Source organism: Furipterus horrens, unplaced genomic scaffold (assembly GCF_987537825.1).
Source record: "Furipterus horrens unplaced genomic scaffold, mFurHor1.1.pri manual_scaffold_12, whole genome shotgun sequence".
NCBI classification, from domain to species: Eukaryota; Metazoa; Chordata; class Mammalia; order Chiroptera; family Furipteridae; genus Furipterus; species Furipterus horrens.
In genome coordinates, this window is record NW_028327182.1 from 88,299,061 (window position 1) to 88,322,617 (window position 23,557).

At 41.0% G+C, this 23,557-nt stretch overlaps 1 protein-coding gene across 3 annotated transcripts in view; it reads right to left on the bottom strand.

Moving 5' to 3' along the window:
- MTUS1 (microtubule associated scaffold protein 1) overlaps nucleotides 1–23,557 on the bottom strand; it is a 128,911-nt gene that overhangs the window by 26,082 nt on the left and 79,272 nt on the right. For 2 of the 3 annotated variants that reach the window (XM_090258728.1, XM_090258727.1), the window contains one exon: nucleotides 5,165–5,379. In XM_090258728.1, coding sequence (XP_090114854.1) covers nucleotides 5,165–5,379 — 215 coding nt within the window. Of the gene's footprint in view, nucleotides 1–5,164; nucleotides 5,380–16,725; nucleotides 17,120–23,557 lie in introns of those variants that run through there. The other variant, XM_090258729.1, reaches the window with a different exon arrangement.

A 23,557-nucleotide genomic window follows, 5' to 3' on the forward strand; every position in this document is an offset into this window, starting at 1 on the left:
TCTGGCTGGCGTCCCATCGGCGGGCCTGAATTTGCTGGCTGTTGACAGTGAGCAGCGCAGGGGTTGGCAGCAAAGAGCCATGTCAGACGGCTAAGACGTGGGCAGCTCTGACCGCCCCACTGCCCACGCAAACAACTGTGTCCACCTTTATTTTTCGTTCTGAGACTATTTTACTTACAGTAGACGGCCAGTGTCATTCAAAACCCACCTTTGTCTAGGTGCTACTTTAGGTTATACAGGAGTCCCTCTCTGTATCGCAGTTCACTTATCGTGGCCTCACTGTATCGTGGGATCTTTAAAAATAATATTTTTAATTATTTATTGTGGATTTTCCACTATATCGCGGGATTTTGCAGTCTGTATACGTATGTTGTTAAAGTTACATAGGTTTTAAGAGTGTAGAAATAAGTAGTGTTTATAAAAGTGTGGGAAAGGTTAATAAGGGAGTGGGAAAGGTTGACAAGGGACTGGGGATGGTTTATAAGTGTGTGGGAAGGGTTTATAAAGCCTTAAAATATATATAAATACTAAAATAAATGTAAGGTTCCTACTTTGCAGATTTTCACCTATCGTGGGGGGGGGGTGGTCTAGAACGTCATACCCGCAGTAAGTGAGGGATCACTGTATTCCTCTTGCAAAAGAGAATTGGAGGCACACTGGATAAGCAATCAGAGGTTTGCGGGGGGTGACCTCGATCCTTCGCAGGCTTACCTAGGGTCCCATCCATAGACCCTCTGACGAAGAAACTGAAATTACTACCAACACTGTCCTTCACTGTGGAGGTCTGTACAGAATGCTGTACAACTATGCAAGGAAAAAGCAAGAATCAGAACTACAACCATACTGTGTTCTTTGAGAAACAGGAAGTGTGGTATTAGTTTCCAGGTTCATGAGACATTTATTAGAACTTCTGGCACGTAATGAATTCTGTCTGCCACTAAAGTGGGGAAATTGTAGTTATTAAATAGATTTGCAACAAAAGGATAAGTTAATGTTCCAGTATTCCATATAATCAACTACACTTATCCATAATTAAAAGTTCCAAAACCATTTAGACAAAGTTAGCAATAACAAGATATATATGTATATACAGATCAATCTAGAACTACAAAATCTGTATCAAGCAATCAATCACTTCTGTAATGGACAGTTAAGAGAAAATGTTTTGAGGAAATTGCTTAACTTTTGCCCTGGTTATGTCTTTTCTTTCCAGCTGTTTTATTAACAGCGCCCTGTACACGTAAGGCAATGAGTAAATATTTGCTGACTGATTATAAAGAGCTGGCAAAGAACATTTACATAAAGACTTTATATGTTCAACTCACACCTGGGTTCCATCCATTCTTCTCACCCATTTGTTCATTCAGGTATTCACTGTGTGTCTATTATGTTTAAGGCCCAGCCACAGCTGCTGGGGGGTGGGGGTCCCAATAAAGCAGTGAACCCGGATCCCGCTCTCAGTGAGCTTCCCGTCTTAAAAAACAAAAACAAGTGCTAACTGGTTACCTATAATATAAGGTAGAAAGTGATGGAAATGTTAAGTGCACCTGAAATCCAGACAGTAGACAGAACCTAGACCTGGAAGGATGAGAAAAGTCTTCATAAAGGAGGGAGTTTGGAGATGAACTTCTGAAAATTCAGTGGAGTAGCAGTACACAGGCTTTAGGACCTAAATTTGGTATAAGATGAAATTCGCATACTGTAAAAAGTACCCCTAAAACTCATTAGGAATTAGCCCTGCTGTGACTGATGGCATCTCTCAGTATGCCCCGCCCTGTGAGGTTTTGCCCTTAGCAGGTGAACTATTCCTTCTCCAGCTGAGCACCTGATAAAGTGTCTCTGGCTTGTGTGTAGGGACCAGGTCACATGGGAAGCGAGGATCTTTAAACACTAGGATCACACAGAGTGTGCAAGGTTCACGCCCACAAAGTGTTTGAGGACTGAGAATGCAGCTGGAGGAGGGGCTGGCTCCTGTCCTTCATCTCACACCCACTCCTGGGCCTCCGCTCCCTGAGGGGTGCAGAAGGCAGAACTGCCTGCTCTAGCTCATCTGCATTTGTAACTTTGGCTGTCTGTCCGCTGGCTCAGCCAAAGAGAAAGCAAATTAAAGCAGTTTGTGCGGGGATGCTACTATAAGAAAGATCTGAACAAGTCTGTGTTAGTGGGAAAGACAGCAGCCATCCAGAAATGGTATTTGAACAAAGCACAAGAAAGCACACAAAGTTCAGAGGGGATTGTGAGTTCACAGTGTGCTCAAGCTGGGTTCAAGTCCCGTGTCTTCTCTTACGAGCTATCTGATAGCCAAGTTTCTTAACAGCTCTGTCCCTCAGTTTTATTTGTAAATTCCGACTTACGATTTTGGAGAGGACTTCATGAGTAAGAATGTCTGGTACTGAGTAAATGTTCCATAAACGTTAAATCCCTCTCGCTTCTCCTCTCCTTCCCTAACTGTACAGCTGGGACACCATGCAGTGAGGGTACAGTTTAAAAGGGCAGTTGGTGACAAACTAGTCTCATAGCCCCAGTGATGTACTAGTTATTCAAAAGAAACATGATGTGAGCCATGAATATAATTTTAACTTCCTAGTAGCCATATTTTTTAAAAAACTTAAAAGCCTAATTTTAATAATATATTTTATTTAACCCAGCATATCCAAAATATTTTCATTTCAACTTAGCATCAAGAAAAAATTGTTCATGAGATAGTTTACATTCTTTTTTTTTTTTCATTCTAAATCTTCAGAATCCATGTGTATTTTATATTTACTGCATATCTCGATTCAGCCTGTCTGCACTTCAGGTGGTCAAGAGCTCCACAGGGCTGGTGGCTGCCACAGGGGACAGATCAGTGGCAGACAACGAAAACCACGCAAGGCTGAGTCCAGAGAGCGGCCCTCTTTGGAGACGTGAACCCATTAGCAGTGGTTGGGATGGCTTAGCGCGGACAGTGCAAGCCTGCAGACCGGTTACAGAGCTGTCATTGCAATCCGGTGTCTGAACAAGGCTGACATCGGTAGGAAAAGAAAAGAAGGGATGAACAGGAGGAACCCTGTGGTCATGAAGCTGGATGTAATAAAATAAATAATGGGTTTATAACGAAAAATGTACAGAGCAGCCATCCCTAGATTCCCCGCAGCCTGTGGTTTTGGGGGTGGGGGAAGGGGCTGGCGCAGCTTTTGGGGTACGTTGTATATCTGTGGCTGGTAGCTAGTTTCTTAGTTACGCAGATAGTTATGGCCCCAGCCTGGCTCCAGCGAGACGGGAGGAACTTTGACCACAGAGTGGTGGCGGAGAGGTCACGGGGCCTGCGCAGGGTTCCTGCAGGTGGTCACAACTGGTCACCAGACCCACAGCGTCACAGGCCACAGTTAGCATTTAAACGAAAGCGGCAGCCATTTGGTGTGCTAGGCCACGCAGTTTGAAAGACTGCAGAGGGACCCCACCAGTTGGCCATGAAGTCTGATGGGAGGAAGGGCTCCCGTCCGCGATGAGAAGAAGCACGAGGGAAGAAGCATGTTAGAGGAGCATCACGATGGAGCAGCAGGTAGTAGCAGCTGCGGGAGAAGCCGCTGTGCATTCTGTAGTCAGGATTCGGCCATGTGGCCTGGGCTAGGAAGAAGGCAGGCCCGCTGTGCTTTGATAGTGCCCGCTCCAGCTGACTGTGAAGCCACCAAGGACTCCACCTGGCAGACTCAGACTAGACTCTTGGAACTCGGGACATGCAGAGAGGACACTCTCTTAGGACTTGTGTCTTTCCTGGACTTCACCATGAGCCAGTGCAACATGGCACATGCTTTTCTGACTATTATACGGAGGCTGATGACATCGTACCCTCAGATCCTGATGGAGAGAGCTCATAGACAAGGGATGGGGAGCTACTGGGTTTGGTTTACAGCCTTTTGGGGAGCAAGGGACGTGCTGGGTCTCATGGGAGAACAGGGTTCTGAGCTGAAGTGCTCCCAGCGCCCCCCTCCCCAAGGCTGGAATACTGTACATAAAGATCTGTTTTTCTCAGCACTGATTGTTGGGTCTTACACCAAGGGGCCATGTAAATAAGCCCCCCTTTGCTTGGTAACAAAAAGGCAAACTAATTTTCCCTAAACTAGGTATTATGTGGTTTCCATTTTAGCTCACTTGGTTACGTAAACTCTAGAATTCCTTCCTTACATCTTAAAGAAAAACAAAAATACTGTTTACTACTATAGTTTAAAAAGTAGGTAGACATCTCCACTCCACCTCCCTCTCAAAAAAATATGTTTGGACAAAGCTGTAAAATGTTCATCAAATATTGATTTAAACTGTCTACTAGCTCGGGAGCTTGTCAAAGGCACAAACCACGTCTCATTCACCTCTGTCTCCCCTGCCCTCCACAGGCAACCACATCACAGAAGCCTCTGTAGGAAATAAAGATAGGTTTGTTGGACTGAATGACAGTACAGAACAAGCAAATTGAAGTGTTTTCTTCTTGAGATGTCATACATACTGATCTTTAAAGAGCTCGAGTTATATTCTCACCACAGTGTTTCCCCTGAGTGTGCCAGAAGCACATGTTCCTCCAAACTTGGTTTTTTCTCAGTGGATTTTAACTAGTTCCTGACTTGACGTCCTTGTAGCATTTCAGGGAAGAGTAAGCAAGCAGAGGAAATCTGTTTTACATCTGTTGTACCACTAACTACTTTAGAAACGAATAGAAATTCTTTTGAGTTCCCAAACCAATACTGAGAGTTACCTCGAAAGTGTTCTTTGACCTATAAATATATAATTAACCTCATTTTTCAAAGAATTAAACTAACTGTGATAGAGAAAGCCACACAGAGTTAAACAAAAAACTAGGTGAAAAAATGGTAATGCTCATATAGGCTGGAGGCACACAGAGGTATAACAGGCAAACATCTTTTAACTGTCGTTGGTCTAAGAGACTCTATCTAGAGAAGAAAAAGAAGTACCTGTTAGAAATGTTTTCATCTCAAGCTTGTAGAGAGTCACTCAGCTATCAAGCGAGTTGGCAAAAGCATAACTGGACGAATTACATCTGATGTCACCAATCACCCACATGAAGATATTCACGAAACTAACCATGAGCCCAGCACCCCCTCCCCTGCCCGCCGCCCCCGCCCCAAATCTCAGTGAAAAAGATTGCTTGGGGGTATATACACATCCTTACCTCCGACAGTAGGTACTGAATCACAATTGTCAGTGCTTCAAACTTGGCATTTCCGCAGGAAACCAGTTGCTTAAGGTGCAGGATGAATCCACTCTGGTTTTCACATTTGGTTTTATACTGGGCCAACTCAAGTGCCTTCTCAGAGGACAGCACATCTGGAGACGTCTGCGTCTGGATACATAAACTTCTGGGAGCCTTTTGTCTGCTGTTTTCAACTGCAAAAGGAATTAATAATAGGTGGTAAAATATATGATTTTGATTTTTATAATAATCACCACATGCATGCAAATACAACTAGATAAGCCACAGAAATGCATTTAAGTTATGTGTACATAAGGAAAGCATATGAATGAGAACTGGAAGGAATCAGATATCTAGATGTTTGAAATTCATAAACACAGACAATGGCTTTAGTTCTGACCTTAAAAGACTTCTATGGGGCAGAAAATTATCTCCATAAAGCAAATTTAGCAATTGAGGGAATTGGGTACAAACTAATGTTGATTTCAGTTTCTAATCTTCTAGGTGAATTGGTACAGAAACCTGGCGGTCACGATTCCTTTAACTCTATATTCTGGTCACACATGCTGACATAAAAAGAACCCACAAATTATTGGACTTTAAATACCTTTCCCCCCTCCCATATTTTTTATGGACTTCTCATCCTTTTCCTGCTGTCGGCCTGGTCATTACAAAGATTTATAGCGCAGACACGTCATTCCCTAACTCTAATAAATCATCATGTACATTGAAAATCTGCTCACATTTTGTCCCTCATCTTTAAGCTCATTGTTAAGAGCCCTATACTCTTGACTTACTGTTCCATTTTCTACCAAACACAGGCTTGGCTGGTTCTTTTCCTTTCAAGTAGAATAATGACTTAAATGTTGTTTAAAAGCACATGCTAATAACTCAAAGCCACTGGAGATGCGGGGCCAAATTAATTAGTCACTTTCCCTGCCACGGAGCCCTGGGAATTACTCTCCTTTATTTTAAATGAGAAACTGTTCCGTTTGGAGCCATTCCAATGTCTCAGTCAGTCCCTTTAAATATCAAACAGAATTGGAAAAACAGGAAACAAGCTGCTTAGCTTCTTGAAATAAACAGGCCAAAAAATCAAAACAAATCTAAATCTGAAAAATAAAAAGCTACAAGAAACTAAAAAAAAAAACAACCCACATCTCCTTGTTCTAACAGGCATTCTCTATGGAATCCCATTCTGTGGTAACAAACCAACCTAAGACAATCTTATGAACAGTAATTGCTTTCTCCGATTTTTTTCAGGGGAAGGAAAATCAGTTATTTCTTGAAGGAAAATACACAAAGAAACCTCAATATTCGTATTCCAAGAACCAGTGGCAACATATGCTCAATATATTTTTTAAGTTAAAAACAGAAAAAAAGGCTTTCATTTTCTACAGTTGCTTTCCGTGGTCAACTCATATTGGTATTAATACTTGATAATCCTCAGTTCTAAAATGACTGAACTATCTATTGTGTTTTAAAATTACTTAAAAGAGGGGGAAAGTGTTTACTTATTATTCTTTATTAGTAATCGCTAACAGCTGTCTGTCCATAATTGCCAATTTCCCAGAAGATGGAGAAAGTAACTAACAATCATAATATTAAAGTCCTGAAGGAAGAACAACTTGGTCAAGTCACTAGTTTAATGAAAAATAATCTAAATATTTCACAACATGTCAAAAACATACGAGCTTAATATTCCTTTACTTTGTCATCTCCTAAAATGTTTAAGAAATTATATTTTTCCTATACATATAATAATAACTATCCTCCCAGTCACCCTTGACAGGGAAGGGGACATTCAAGGATGGGAAGGGCTTTGCCCAGGTGTGGAGTATGCATGGGACAGATTCAAAGTCAGCACCTAGGCCACTGAAGCCAAGTCTCTACTGTTACCATGCATTTTTTAAAGTGAGATGGGGTGAAAAGGTCATATATTTCATAACTAAAACTAAGCAAGTACGCAATAATCTTGATAAAATGTTACTTCAATACATTCAAGCCCATTAGCTGAGAACTCTTCATTTCAATAAACCTACATAAAAACATCTGTTTTGTACAGTGTTTTAAATATTTTATACAAACAGAAGAGCAATAAACATTTTTAACTTTTTGACCATCGAGAATTTACTGTAATATATGTAGATATAAGTTCATTCTTCTGATTGATTATCATTGCTGTATGTCCTACCAATAGTTATTGAAATATTCATTTATTTATTGATACAGAGCTCTGAGTTAATCATTTCTTGAATCCTTAACAATATTTGATTTTCTTTCTAGAATTTATATACTAAACAATTTTATAATTTAACACAATATCATAGTTTTAAAGCTGTTATAATTATTTACATATTCTGAGTGGTAAATCTTGTATATTAATATTTTTGGAGAAAACATTCTATAATATTTGTATCTACTTAGTCTTTCAGATGAACTTTAATATTCAGTAGTAAGGTCCAATAAGTTATTTCATAAGAAAATACATTGAATTGAATGCAAATTAACATATCAAACACTGTTTCTCACACTCAGGTTCAGAACACAGGTACTACCTTTCCAGCACCACATTTTCTATTTTCTTTCAAATCACCTCTTATACCAAAGTCAGGCCATAATTAAGTATTTATGTTTGGCTCCTCTGTGAACTGATTTTTTTTTTCACTGTATTACCAAGATTTTTAAAAATTTAACTTACAACCCCACTGAAAGTATTTGCTAGTAATATTGTCTAGCTCAATTCCTTGTTTCTCAGTGGCTATGAAGTATATTTTAAAATAACATATTTACATCATGTTGTGAATCTGTCAATATATTTTTTAAGTGTTTAAAAACTGATTGGATTTGCAGACCCCTTATTAGGCCACTGAATCCATCAAGATTTTTTACTGATTTTAATCCAATAAACATTGTTCAAGGCTTTTCGTATGCCGCAGTGGCTTCAAATTCCTGAGACAAGCTCTAGACTTTTTTAGGTGTGTCAGTGTGACCGTGTAAGCTGTTCCCTGGCTAGCTGCTGAGGATTCCGGTGACTTATGTCCTCAGGGGAGACCAGCATCTTACACTTCCCTTATTATATTTTGGTTGCTTTAGCCTTGGGTAACGAAAGGGCGTCTTGCTTAGAGAAGTCCTATTTCCATATTTTGAAATTGTTAAATATGTCAGGGCATGTATATTCTTTGAAAGTTTAGACAGTTTGGGGGGACCCCAAACTGTATTAAGAACGCTACTAAGATGACTCAAGAATGAACTTGAGTCATTTTTGCTAAGGTACACCCTGGAAATCTTCAACCACCCAAGTGCGACTGTGTTTCAGTCACGCAAGTGTCCCGGTTCTCAGTGGTTTTTCCACTCGTGCTTCGCCTGGCTGCTGGTTCAACTGCAGATGCGGTTAAGTGTCGGGGTGTAGACCCCGGCTAACCAGAGAAGCAGGGGAGGGAAAGCCAAGCTGTCCGTATGCCAGCCTCTTTTTCTCTCGGGCTCTCTGTGCAGCCTGAGAACCGGAATTTCAAGAGTGGGGGAAGCCCACTCAGCATCTGCCCCTGAGCATCTAGCCACGGGAACGCAGACACTATGCCTGGAACACAAACACTGCTCTGCCTCAGGAGGGGATCAGAACGGTCAGATCCGTACGCCGTGACGCACTGTTAAATGTTACCCGAGAATCTCATCCAAACATTTAAAACCATTCTGGTCACGTCTTTCTGCATCATTTCATTTACTAAGTTAATGTCTGAAAACAGAAAGGCTTTGTGAGAAGCCTTCTCTAACACACCCTAGCACAAACTATAATATTAAATTCATAGCTGGGAAGCCAGAATTCATCCTATTATGACTACGACATGGGAGTAAAATGACATCTGTTTACAAAGAAAAGATCAGAGAAACACGTGAATGTCCCTACAGGGCGCATTGTTTAAATAAATTCCAGTGGATTTCTATAGTGGAAGACCAAAGCGGTAACACAGAACTAAGAAGCTCTCTGTGGTAAGTGGGTAAAAAAGCACACTAGAGAACAATGTAGATGGTGTGCCCCATTGTACAAAAATGGGAATATAAGGCCATGGTTTCTTTTTTGCTTATAAATATGTAACAAAATTATTACATAATACATATAAAAGTACCAACAATGTTTAATTTTCCAGAGAAGGAAACAAGAACCAGACAGATATAAAGTATTCTGATGCATTTTTTATGTTTATTTTTTAACCATGGGGTAAATATTACCTATTTAAAATGGAAAAGTAATATTTTTTAAAGGTTGTTAAAATGAACTCTGAGCACTTAAAATCTTTACTTAACACGTAGCCATCGAGAAAACATAGTCAATCCGCGCTTGTTCCTTGCAGAATCTAGACAGAAATCTAAATAACATGGGTTTTGCTGTATGTGAATCCTCAGAACAGATTTACACTTAAGGAGAAAAGAAAACATTGACGTTATTCTTCTCAGAGTACCTGTCTTCAAATGTTAACAAAAGAGCCAATAAGCTAAGAGACTGCGCTCTACCTACAGCTGGAACAGCCAGTTGTGACCTCAATCTTCCACTCCATATACTGTGCTCCCTAAGGACAAAACTGCACCACGTGGTAGCAGATGACCCAATTTGAGCATCCTTCCCACCATCCTCTCGCCTGGCTCAACCGAAGAGCAGAGATGATGCAAAAGTCTCCAGCGATGCTCAAAGCCCCAGTGCTCAAAAACAGGGTATTTCGTAATCCTAAAACACAACAGTTTCCCTTAAATCCTACAGGACTTCTTATTGACACAATGCGAACCAAACTTTGCCTTTACATTCCATTTATTAACATACTACCACTTTGATAACGCAGCTGTATTTAAAAACATAGTTTATTTTTTATACCTTATTAACAGGGTATCTTCTGATTTCAAAGAATCAATTTAATCAGAAGCCTTTAAGTTAAATGTTAACTTCTACATAGATTCACATGTTGCTCAACAAGGAAATTACCACTACCGTGTCTGACCTGACCTTCCAGGACTCATTTCAATGAAACTGAAACCTCCTTCAGGAAAGCAGAAGTCCTGAATCAAAGACATTTGCTTACTTGGAAAACAGCGGGATAACACTGTTTGCTATCTTTATTCTTTCTACTCAGAAACCTCAATTTAATAAAATTTAAAACTAGCCTGATGAACTTACTAATTATCAGCTTCTTAACGTAGCAGATAATGAGAAATGGATTTTTTCAGGCTCAAGTCACTCAGGCATATAGATCCCAACTCAAGGCTTATTGTCATTTTTGAGAGACATGGACTAACTGTCATCACATACTAGTTGCTGAGGACACAGCCATCCTAAGGCCAGGCAAGCCATTTACTGAAATCTCCTGGGTTTCTCCATATTAAAATCGAGTTAGAGACAAGACCTGCCAGGAGAATGCTTTGGCTTTTATGAAATACAAAATGACACTAGGCAGCAACGTTGCGTAGGATTTTGTATACTCATTGTTGACCTATTCATTCACTCACCAAATATTCATCACAAATTGACCGTGAGGGCTTTGCTGTGGGCGGGTGGACCTGCCCTGGTGTCCTGGGGACCAAGGGAGGCGTGTAAGAGGTCAGTGGTATCCAGGGATGCATGAAGACACCGAGGGTCTCTGCTGAACTGTTTTTCCCTCGTACTAATCTCTTCCTGTTCCACTCTTGCATGCCCACCTGTGTGAATGCAGGCGGATATCTGCACTTTCTACTGCATAGTGCACTGAAAACTAATGCTGTGGGTTAATACAACGTAGGTAATGAGCTAAAGGACTGGTGCGGGCTCTCTAAATTTCCACCTGCACCCTAAAGAGAAAACCGATTCCCTTCTTTCTGCCTTAATCTGAACCCATAGGTCTCAAGGCCTTTGTAGAAACATCTAGTTTTTACGCAAGTTCTTTCAGTCACTGGTTCCCCGGCATTACATGATGGGTGTCTATCCTGGGACAGTCCATGAAGACACAGCATTGAAATGCACTCTGTTGAGAAATCTGCATTCTGATACGAGGGAGCATCCAGTTAAGACATGATCACCCAAATGACTCCTGGCCGTCAAGGACCTACTGGATGTCTTCCTTAACCAACTGGGCCTTGCTTTTAAGGAACTTCTCTGTAGCAGAGACAGAAATGTGTCATCCACAATGGCAGTAAGATCTGATAAGTAGATAACAGAATTACATGCACAGTGTGGTGAGAGTTCAGGTGGCGAAATGCCTAGACCTGGGGTCATCAAGAAAGGATTTTACGGACACAGACAGACAGCTGCACACTTGGCAGACAGATAAGCCGAAAAGGCCGGCAGAGGTGAAGGCACAGAGTGGTACAGAGAGGGAGCTCTGCAGGGTGAGGTCAGGAGGGGGCCCCGCGTGGGTCAGTGGCAGTAAGAACAGGCAGCACAGCACGAATGTGTTGAGGAGGCAGGACAGGAGGATTAGTGGCCAGTTGGATCAAGGGAATCCGGGGTGACTCACAAGTTCCCAGCGAGGAAATAGCCCTGAGAGGAGATTAACACATGAGAATGTGAGGGCAGAGAGAGGGGCAGGTGTGGGACCCGCGAGGAAGGCATTGTGACATGATCCAACACTGCTCTCTATTCTCCAAGGAGAGCCTATCCTAGACTCACCTCCCCCTGGGCGCTTTCCAAACTTAATTGTCTGCCACGTCACTTTCCCGAGGAGCAATCAGCTCTTTATTTCCCATCATCCTGAATCCTGCCTATAACACACATTATTAACACACACTTTCTAGCTGGATCTATGAACAGTGAACCCACAGTAACCTGTGTCGTCCTACCAAGAATCTTTAAAAGTGTTCAAGCCATCAATTACTAGTTTAAATTTGCATAAACCTTAACAATGCAGGAATAGGATACCCACCATAACTACACTACTAATAAATCATTAATCTTTTGTTAACCCATCTTAAGTACATAAAAGCCATATCTAAAATTGAGGACACTCTTGATGCATTACTTTATAACTGAAAATTCATTTAAGAGACCAAAACCAAACATTAATCTCTACGTCCAAACAACACAATGACTTGAAAGCATTGAACTGACATTTACAAGATTAGGTAATCATTACCAAAAAATTTTCATCTTGTAAAGGAGAAAAAACAACAAGGTCTATTGTTGAGATTCAGCCTGCTACATGATGCACTCCCTCTATGTGTAAGCAGCTGAGATCAGCTATAATTCCTGCTATAAAACCCCTCGTATACCTGCGTGCACTACAGAGACTGGAGAAGTCAAACATTCAATATCCCAGACTCCCTTGGGGGCAGAGGCAGCCATGTGACCGAGACTTAGCCATTGGGATGGAAGCGTCAGTGGGCTGGCCTCACCCCTGCCCTGTGCCTCTTCTTTCCTGCCTGGAGCTGCCATTGTGAGATCACCGGGGACCAGTCATGAGGACAGGTCCCAGGGAACAGCAGAGGTGGCGGTCCTGGCGCTGCCGAGACCCTGAGCCACGTCAGAGCTGCCTCTTGGGTGAGACACATAAGCGCCTTCTCAGTCGTCTTAACAAACTGCAGCTAAAAGCAGCTGTCCTGGACAGTCTCAAAAATGAATACCAAACCTGAGAACATAACTGGAAGACTTGCATTCTAATTGAACAAATTTTATTCATGTTCTGCCGCACTCTTCCAGCGTATCTAGTCAAAATAGCTCTCTTCAGTTCAGCTTCAAGTAAATGAAACTATTTTGTTATGTTCCTAATCGTCCTCCTGCCCTTCTTCAATGTATAGGGGCGCCCATCCCTCCCTTTGGCTGCAGTCAGTGCTTTTCATCTCACTAGCTCAGCACAAAGAGTTTGAACTTTGGGTGCAACTGCCTTCATTTGAATCAAAGAGAACGTTTATTCTTTAAGGTTCTAAAATGGCACTTTTCAGAATAATTAATATCGCTGTCTCCAGCTTCATGGAAAAACTGAATTCTAATAAAACTCGCAGCAAAAGATATTCCTACTCAGAAGATTTGCTTCCCTTCACGAACTTGTTATAGAATAGGAGCTACTATGTTAAGGCAAAATTCTCAGCCAGGTGGGGCTGAACACGTGGGCAAGTCAGAGACATCACTGCGGGACTTTGCAGATCTTCATCCACGCCTGACACCCCGCAACCTCACTCGGCGCTTTGACAAATCCTCTTTCTTTCCTTGCCCCTGTTTATAGAGAGAATTCACCTTGGCTCCAACTGCACACTTTGTCAGTGGGCGCCACACAATGACAATACACTAATACTCCCCATGCATGGTGCCCTGAGTAAGGTCCCAGTGAAAAAGCCTGCCGTCCTGAGTCTCTACGATCACCATCCTTACTGCTGGTACCTGCCTCCCCTCAATCCAGGCCCAGACATTCTACAGTTCCTCTCTTTCCTTGAAGGAGCTGCCTGCTCCCTCACCTCCAGGCTTTCACAGGCTGTTTTCTCTGCCTGGATCACTTTTCTGATTCTCGGCTAATTCCACATGTATCCGGGATGAAGCTGTCTCACCTGCTAGAGGCTGCCTGGGTGCCTCGCCCACTCCCTGTCAAGACTTACTTGACGTGCTAAGTCTGTCTCCCTCCGTTCAATGGCGGGCTGTGTGAAGACAGGGGCCACATGGGGCTTAGCCCTGGCTAAGTCACAGTTTCAGCAGCTAGCATTGTGCCTGACACAGAGCACACACCTAATAAATATTTACTTATGAAATGAATGCATGAACCCTGCCATGTGAAAAACAAGCGTTGAAGCAGGGGAAACACTAGCACCAAAGACCAAAATGATAAAATCCTTTAAGGGGCCCAACGTATGAGGTTAGGGGATAAAAAACTGTTAATATTGGACCATTGTGTTGAAACTTGTAAAAAGAGTAAGTCCAAACGCTTCGGCCTAATGGTAAAAAGCCTGAACTAGAGCAGTGGCAGAGGACAAAAACAAGGAGACATTGCACAGGGCAGTCTTAGATTCCTGCACCCAATTAGCTGTGGATAAAATGCAGAAGAACAATGATTCAAGGATGACTGGGACTGATGATGTGCTAAGGGGAAACATGGTGCCACGAAGAGAAATAAATGAACCAAGAGTGTTAACAGAGTTTGAGAGCTAGGGAAAGAATTCGTTTAGATGACTTTTCAGGTGTCAGTAATACATCCTGGGGTTTTTTTAATCCATAGCTAGAACATTTGCAGCTTCCCAGGTCAGAGGGACCGTGGAAATCATGTCCTCAGATTCCTTTGCTGTATAGCCCTGCCTGGTTAACTGATGTAGGTCACTCGCTTGGTTACTAGCAGAACCAAGGCTACAACCCCGACTCCTGGAATCCAGGTCAAAATCACTGCCTCCATGGCAACCAATACAACTTCCTTGCGTAAGAAGCAAACACGAGCTACAGCTTACAGCGCCGTGGATGAGAGTAAATGCAATGGCTCCAGTATCCATTCTGCTAGAAGATTTCTCAGACCTTAAAGTTATGTAATATGTGTAAGCTCACAGAAGAGTCTTACTGAGGGTCAGTAGAATTATACACTTAACAATTTTAAAATACTCTCCATGCGCAAAACTCTCTTTTCATCATTACTATTCACTAGATCGAACAGAATTATAGCAAAATTCATAGCCGGGAGAATCTCTAAGCCGGAAATTCTCAACAGAGGTTCTAGGTTTTAGTCCCTTCTCTGCCACAGACTGTGTGTCCCTGGACACATTAGCTCACATCTCTGAGCCTCAGACTTCTTGGTGTAAAATAAAATAATCTATATCCCCTGTAAGTGCAGTCTAGCTCTGAAAATTATGACTGCAATCAAATGAATGTTTCAAACTATGTTTATATAAATTCAGAAAGGAAAATGCAGCTAAAATACCCCCATTAGCCAAACTCTGGAATAGCAGACTTGTCTTTTTTCCTTCAGGTGCCTTGGAAAGCTACCTGCTTCACAAAAATACTACAACCTAAAATGTTCACTGATAGAAGACTGGTTAAATAAATCATGGTTCACCTGACAATGGGATGCTACAGGACTATTAAAAAGGATGAGTATTTATCTATAAATATGTGTTAACGTGAAAATCTAAGATATACTCGCTCTAAAAAGCGAGCTGCAGAAGAGTATATATAGCATGCTTCCATTTCTGTATAACAAAAAAAGGATATAGAAGACCTACAGAGGCTTACACACGATCAGAAAATTACCAGGACGCTACGATGCACCATGAGAGTGGCTGGGTCTGGGGCAGGGCAGGGGTCTGGGGAAGACAGGCTCACTTGGAATTGTATAGCCTTCTGTACTACGTGATTTTCCTTTTAACTTGGAGTATGGATTTTTTTCCAAGGTAAAATTAAATGCTTTTGGTGCTATTTTAGATCAAGCACATTATTACAAATACAGGGCATCCTTCCTTATTTTTTAATATTTTTTTTTCACCTTGTTGTTTTCTAAGGTTGAAAAAAATGGCAGTGACATTTAGTCTGTGAGACACAAAGCCACTGTTTACCGCCTAACTTACCTCCTTTCCCCATGGCTGTCAGCACAGACCTAGGGGGAAAGACTGGCTGACAGGTCGAGGGAAGTCATGAAATACAAGGAAGAGGCTCTGGGAAAAATGAGAATCATCCCACAGAGAAGGAAGTTTCCTCTGGGAAAACTCACAGTCCACTGAAAAAAATCTCTAGGGACAGAGATGAGAAACAAGACCCATGCGGGCTGACAGGCACAGGAAACGAGGGAAAAAGTCTCCCATTTACTAACCAGCCCAAATCAAACACAAAAGCACCCTCGTTTGCAGAGCATAAAACCAACTTAATTGACCACGGTTGCAATTATCATCTAGAACAAGAGGCAGCTAGGGGAGGCGCCTGGCTCCCCTCAAAGGGGCACACAGGTTCACATGCGCCTAAAATACACTCTGCATGTATTTCTGTCTTAGGCATAGAAAATAAAAAAAAAAAAAAAGACACAGGCACAGCCATCAGAGGTGGTCTCTTGTAATTGCAAACATTTTCACTACGGAGCTCGGAAAACTTAATTCGTGGTCCCCTTTTTACCTCTCCACAACTATCAGGATGTTTTCATTTCAGAAATGTTTAGAATGTGGAAATCTTTTAGTATATTAACCTAACATCATAAGCTCAGTGAGAGATTACGTAATGAAAAACTACAGAAGCCCTCTTATTTCATCTCGTTCTTTAAGGGAAAGAAAAATATTCTCCTTAATGTACCTATTTCCAAAGTCACTGGAAGGAAAACATCATTTACCAGGTGTTGATGTCCAAAGATTTGGCTGGCATCGGAGAGAAAAGCGAGGGCGCGCCAAGGCAACAATTCTGCTTTCTATAAACAAACATACATCTGCTTGCAAACAGAAAAGGACGTATATCCTCAAGTGTTCAAACAACAGAAACGGCTTATTTGTTTTTGCAAATTAAGCCTAGTTCTCTCAGAGAGAGAGCTTTCTTTCCCCACTTAGCTACCTCCTCAGAACATTTCTGCAAACATCTGCAAGTTCATCAAGATGTCCCCCGTGCCAAACCGAACAGAGGCCGATGCAAGACAAACCTGCGTGGAAAATCACAGTGCTCTTCCTAAACCCCGAAGGAAGCCGAAGGTTTCGAAGCAATCCCTTGGCGGTCAGACGCACGTGAATGGTGGACAAGGAGAATTTGGGGGACAACAGCATGTCTTCAGAGCAGGTGGAAAGATTTCACAGAAGAAACAGCTTCCATGGAGTGTCACATACTGTCTTTTTAAACTCAGCACTCGTCCAGGCCAAGAAACACAGCGAGAGAAAACATGCCTACATAGCAGATGTCATTCCAATACACAAACACAAAGGGAAAAAAAAAAAAAAAACAAAACAACCCAGGGCTATCCAAGTGCCTCTGGCTTCCCTCCTGTCTCCCAGATGTTGCCAAAACAGTGCTCGTCCTCTGAGTAATATCGCCTCTTAGCAGATCCAGCAGCGAGCAGCCTGTGAATGACATCACACTGTCCATGCTAATGGGCTTGTTATGGTTCTCATCGGAGACGGGAGAGGGGAGGAGGAAGTGGGTGGTCTTAGGAGCTTTATATAACAACCAAAAATGCAACAGATTCTATACCGACTTGCAAGATTGTTAAGGGAAATTAACTACTTACAGTAGTGCCTCGCGTTTATTTAAGAGTTTTTAAAAAATCAAAATTTCATTCAAGGAATCTGCGTTCTGATGTTTACATTTTTAATTACATTCACACTAATAAAACTGGGGATTTTTCAGATTATTTATATGTAAATCTATATATAAACTTGACATTCTGCATAAAATTTTAAAAAATGGCTTCAAGCAATAAATGCTCCCAATTATAATTTGTAATAAAAAAATTTATAGTAATGATATATCAATAAAAAGGTTGAAGTACAACATTCACACTGATGTTCTGAGGACCTCGCTAATAACCAAGAATAAAAGGTTAATGCAATTTCTCTAGCAAGTATAATATAATAATTTCAGAGGAATAAAAATTAGGCAGTATTCTAAGGACTACACTATTGCTTGACAGTTGTATTTATAGAAAACCAGGTAGCCTCTCAAGTAATGTGTTGAGACTAGAAATACGGGGAGGGAGAGAGTTTATGTGTGTTTTTTACTGGGACCTATTAAATGTTTATTGAAGTAGAGTGGTTTATGAAAGCACATTAAAATGTGCTGGCAAAAAACAAAGATTAAGCTGAAAGATAAATGGATGTAAGAAAATTACACTGCTAAGATGCCCACTTAAGTAAAGCAAACATTATTAAAGCTGGAACAACGCAAACTCCTAAAAAAATTTTTTTTAATGAAAGTACAATGTATAAAAAATGATCTATGCTTGTTCCCAAGATTTCCTTAAAAAAATAAGAATCAGTAACAGAAATAACTGTAAAAATTGTTAACTATAAATAATCTTATTAATTGTTATTAAATGTGCAGGAAACACCCACTCTTTTAGAAATTCTATAGAGCATTTAGAGGGTGACAGGGAAGTCAATAGTCAGGAAAGGAAAATATGAATAATTCCTTCTCCCTCTTCACTCCACCCTCAGCCTGCCATTCCGGAGGCTGTCAACAACCGGGACAAACCCAGTACCTGGTCAAGGGTTAGCTGTGGGAAAGACGCGCCTTGTTCATACACAGTCATGGATCTTGTAAGTGCATTGTACCCGTGGCAGTTAGAACACAAAGAACCATGGAATTCAAGTCCAAAAAAGCTACATTTAGGTGTTGCCTTTCTCCTTTATCACAGTTTATTATTATTAAAAAACAAGAACCTTTTTTTTCCTCCAGATTCTGCATATCAATACAGGGTGGGGCAAACTGGGTCTGCCATTTTGAGTTTGTGAAACACAGTTCGTTCTTGTATTATTATATATTAATTATTGTATTATTTTCTATAGGAACTCTGAGCCTACTTTTGCCCCACCCTATACGGTATAACCGCCTCTCCTCCAACCCTCCCAAGAAACTTGCAAGCACCAAGATGCCAACCAGCATTAAAATTGAATTGTAAATAGAATAATAAAGTTAAATATTAATATATTAAATAGACATGACACCACCCCATACAGAATTTTTTTTTGGGGGGGGGGTCAAATTGTAAAGTAAGAGTAAACTCTAAATTACCCTGGTTAAAAAAAAAAAACCTTTAGTCTAGACTACTCAAGTAAATAAATTAGCAACGTCTCAGCCATTCATCGTGTTCACTGAAGTTTTTACTTGCACCATGCTAAGCTACGCCACATATATTAATAGTAAACATTGCTAATGACCTTTTTTAACAGCAGAGCAAGGAATTGCAAGAATAAAGAGAAGAGGGCTTCCAGTTAAGTGGCAGAAACATAAATGCAGTGCTCAGAACCTTTCACGACCACATCAAAACTACAGCTAAACCACAGAGCAACCACCGTTCAGAACTGCCTCAAATCTAGCTGAGCAGATGTCCTATAACTAAGGCTAGAAGGAAGAAACCACAATGGTCCCACACCCAAGTGTGGTCGATAAATCGGGAGGACTATCACAGCTGCAGCTGTCCCCCCACCAGAAGCAAGGGGTCCCAGCCCCAAACCATGCCCCCCAGCTCAGGGTTCCAGTGCCAGGAAGAGACGTCCCTGTAACTTCTAGCTGTAAAGACCAGCAGGGATAGAGGCTGAATGAGACGGAGGGCTACTAAAATCCCAGGTGTTCCTCTTAAAGGGCCCACACACGAACTTACTCAAACTCACTCCCTCTGAGCTCCAGCACTGAGGCGGCAGCTCAAAAGGCACCAGGGACATACAGGGAGGAACTGAATTGTCCGGCGTCAAGGTGGGGGCTGGAGGGGCAGCTTTCTCCCAAACAGAAGTGTAGGCAGAGGCCATTGTTTCTTTGCAGTCAAACCCCGACAGAGCCAGCATGCAGGCGTCATATCTGAGTCTCCATCAACCTGGCTATCACTGTGAGCTCCACCCTGGGGATTCCCTGAGACCCTTCCCCACCCAACATGCGGGCTCACCCAAGCTATTTCCAGTGACATTTCCAAATACAAATAACCTCTGCTGGCTCATACAATGGACTTTCCTAAAATCTCTCAAACAAGCAGAATCTGGCTTCGGCATGTCCCCTACCTCTTGCTAAGTGGCCCCAGGGCCAGCACTAGCAGCAGCTAGCCTCAGTACACAGCATGGCCTTTCCCAGACACTTTCAATCCCATCTGCACAACATTCTGTAGCTCATGCCAGGTGGCCATGGGCACAGCACAGGCAGTGGCTGACCTTGGCCTGCACCTCCTGGGAGGCTCCAGAGCCAGCACACCTGGTGAACAGCTTTAGATCACACTGGAGCATCACCCAACTACCTCCACAAGTGACACACTGAAGGCATGGACTCGGCGAGCACCAGAGCCCTGCTGAAGCTAGTTCTGCTGTCTGGTTCACCCCCGCATAGCAGATTCCCTACTGTGGGCCTTGCAACTGACTCACCTAGAGGTAAATTCCTCCCATTGACATGCCAACAGCAATCAAGGCTCAACTACACAGCCTATGGGTGGGGGAGTGCACCTTGAGTGCTCAGCTCAGGTGACTAGGGAGGCTGTGCTACTGGGCCCTACAGGACACCTACCACATTAGGTCACTCTACCAAGACTGGGAGATGCAGCAGCTTTACCTAATATATAGAAACAAATACAGGAAGGCAGCCAAAAATTTTAAAAAATAAATTTTTTTTTAAGAGGCAAACATGTCTCAAATGAAAGAACAGAACAAAACTCCAGAAAAAAAAATTAAATGAAATGAAGACAAGCAATCTACCAGATGCAGAGTTTGAAACACTGGTTATAAGGATGCTCAATGAACTTAGGGGAAGAGTAGATGAACTTAGTGAGCACTTCAACAAAGAGATAGGAAACAAAAATGAAGACAGAAAACATTAAAAAACAACCAGTCAGAAATTAACAATACACTAACTGAAATGAAGAATAATTTACAGAGAATCGACAATAGAATAGATGAAACTGAGAATCAAATCAGTAATCTGGAAGATAAGGAAGCAGCAAGCATCTAATCAGAACAGTAACAAGAAAAAAAAAAAAATCCAAAAAATAAGAATTGTATAAGGAGCCTCTGGAACATCAAGCATACCAACATTTGCATCATGGGAGTGTTGGAAGGAGAAGAGAAAGAGCAAGGAATTGAAAATCTATTTGAGGACATAATGATGGAAAATTTCCATAACCTGATGAAGAAAATAGACATACAAGTCCAGGAAGTACAAAGAGTCCCAAACAAGATGAAGTCAAAGAGGCCCACACCAAGAAACATCTTAAATAAAATGCCAAAAGTTAGACAAGAGAGAATCTTAAATCAGCAAGAGAAAAGCTTTTAGTTACTACATAGGAGCTCCCATAAGACTGTCAGCTGATTAGTCAACAGAAATTTTTCAGGCCAGAAGGGATTGGCAAGAAATATTCAGTGATGAAAAGCAATGAACTACAACCAAGATCACTCTACCCAGCAAAGCTATAATTTAGAATCAAAGGAAAGATAAATAGCTTCCAAGATAAGACAAAACTAGAGCATATCACCACCAAATCAGTATTACAAGAAGTGTTAAAGGGTCTTCTTTAAGAAGAAGAAATGCTAAAAAATATAAATAATAAAATGGCAATAAATACATACCTATAAAAATTACTTGAAATGCAAATAGATTAAATGCTCCAATCTGTTGATTGGATAACAAAGAAGACCCTTACATATTCTATCTACAGACTCACTTCAACAGAAAGACACAGACTTAAAGGGATGGAAAAATTTATTTCATAAAAATGGAAACAAACAACAAAGAAAAGCTAGGGTAGCAACAGTTATACCAGACAAAGTAGACTTTAAGACAAAGGCTATAATAAGAGACAAAGAAGGACCTAGCAATTCCACTTCTGGGTATTTATCTTAAGAAACCCAAAACACTACATTAAAAAGACATGCACCCATATGTTCATTGCAGCCTTATTTACAATAACCAAGATATGGAAGCAGCCCAAGCACCCACCAGTAGGTAAATGGGTGAAGAAGTGGAGCACATATACAATGGAATATGACTCAGCCATAAAAAAGAATGAAATCTTTCCATCTCTAACACCATGGATGGACCTAGAGGGTATTGTGCTGAGTGAAATAAGTCAGAAAGAACAATACAAATGCCAAATGATTTCACTTATATGTAGAATCTAAGAACAAATAAGCAAGCAGAATACTAACAGGCTTATAGATACGAAGAACATTTTTACAATTGCTAGGTGGAAGGGGGGTTGGGGAAGGATGGGTGAAAAGGAGCAGGGATTAAGGAGTACAAATTCATAGTCACAGAGCAGTCATGGGGGTGTAAAGTATGACACAGGGAATACAATAAATAATGTTATAACAACTATGAAAAGAAGCAGTACCAGTGAAAAGAAAAAGCTAAATGTCAGAAGAAATAGTTCTTGTTTTTACAGCAACATACATGCACTCAAGTCAGGTATCCTGGATAAAAACGAAAAACAGCTCAAACTAGGTTTCAATTCTTTCCCAAACACAGTCTGCCCCCTGGTGGCAATTTACCACAGCGAGCCAAAGCAAAGGGGCAGCCTTGACCAGCTCTTAATAGTAACAGCCAACTCTTAATGTAAGACAATCTACTCTGTGCCAGGCACTCACATGAACTCTCTATATACATATCCACTCATTTAAATGACCAACTAAGCAGATATTAGCAGAGTAACAACAATTTGAAAAAATATAGACTTTGGGGCATTGGGGAAGCACAGATCTCTAAATTGGCTCCAACGCATTCTTTGATTACTTATTGATTAGCTGTTATCACTTGTGCCCTGTTTGTAGTTTCTGAAATCATACTAAATATAGGAGTACCTAAAGATAAGAAAGGATCCATCTTCATTATTATACGAAGTCTTAATTTGATTTAGGAGAACACAGTAAGAATCACCAAGGGCACTAAGGAAAAATCTAAGGACCTTTTGGTATCTAAGAACAATAAAATTACAACTATAAAAGTTAGGAATAAGATGAGTTTTATGAAGTTCAGCAAAGTTTGTGTTAGGCAGTCAAATGGAAAAACAAAACCATGATTTAAAATTGTATATATAGTAGAATCTCAATGTTAAACAAAAAGAATAAAGAATATTGAAGCAAACATACCAAAATGTCAGCAATGCTCTGGAAGCTGGGGTGGGCATGATTTTTTTTATTTATTTGCTATATGTTTCTGTATTTCCCCATTATATTTAACAAACATCAGAGGCAGAAAAATAAACTTCTAAAAAGGCTTAAGTGACAGAAGAGCTTTATAAAATGCCTATGAAATAAGTTGGGTTTCTATTAATGACACAAATAAAGAAAAACAATAAAAAAATTGTATGACTCTTTAGTAAGGCTTAAAAAAAAAGAAGGTATTATAGGGGTGATGTAAATGCTTGGGAGGTCAGTGTGCTGTGATATCACAGTATATTCAAACAAGAACCACAAACTCTACTGAGCAGGGGTGTGTGTGTGTGTGTGTATTTAATCAGGGGCTTGACTGTAGAAAACAATGACGTTATGATCCTAGACCTGATTCTGGCATGTGCCGTGCACAGTTGCTGAGATGCTAGGAAGCGCATATAAACATGGCCTGATCTGTTTGTTGTTAATGATCATGAAGAGTCTGGAGAAATTGATATTTAAACAAGAGATTCAAGCCTCTACATGCAACGCATCTTCCCTAGGACTCGAACACGAGGTATCAGTCCTAACATTTATCTGTTTACTTTCCCTAACGAACACTAGCAGCCACAGTTCTTTAATTTTTATGCCTCATAATCTTTATGATTTTATGTTCTTATCTTTATTCCAGTTGTAGAAAGG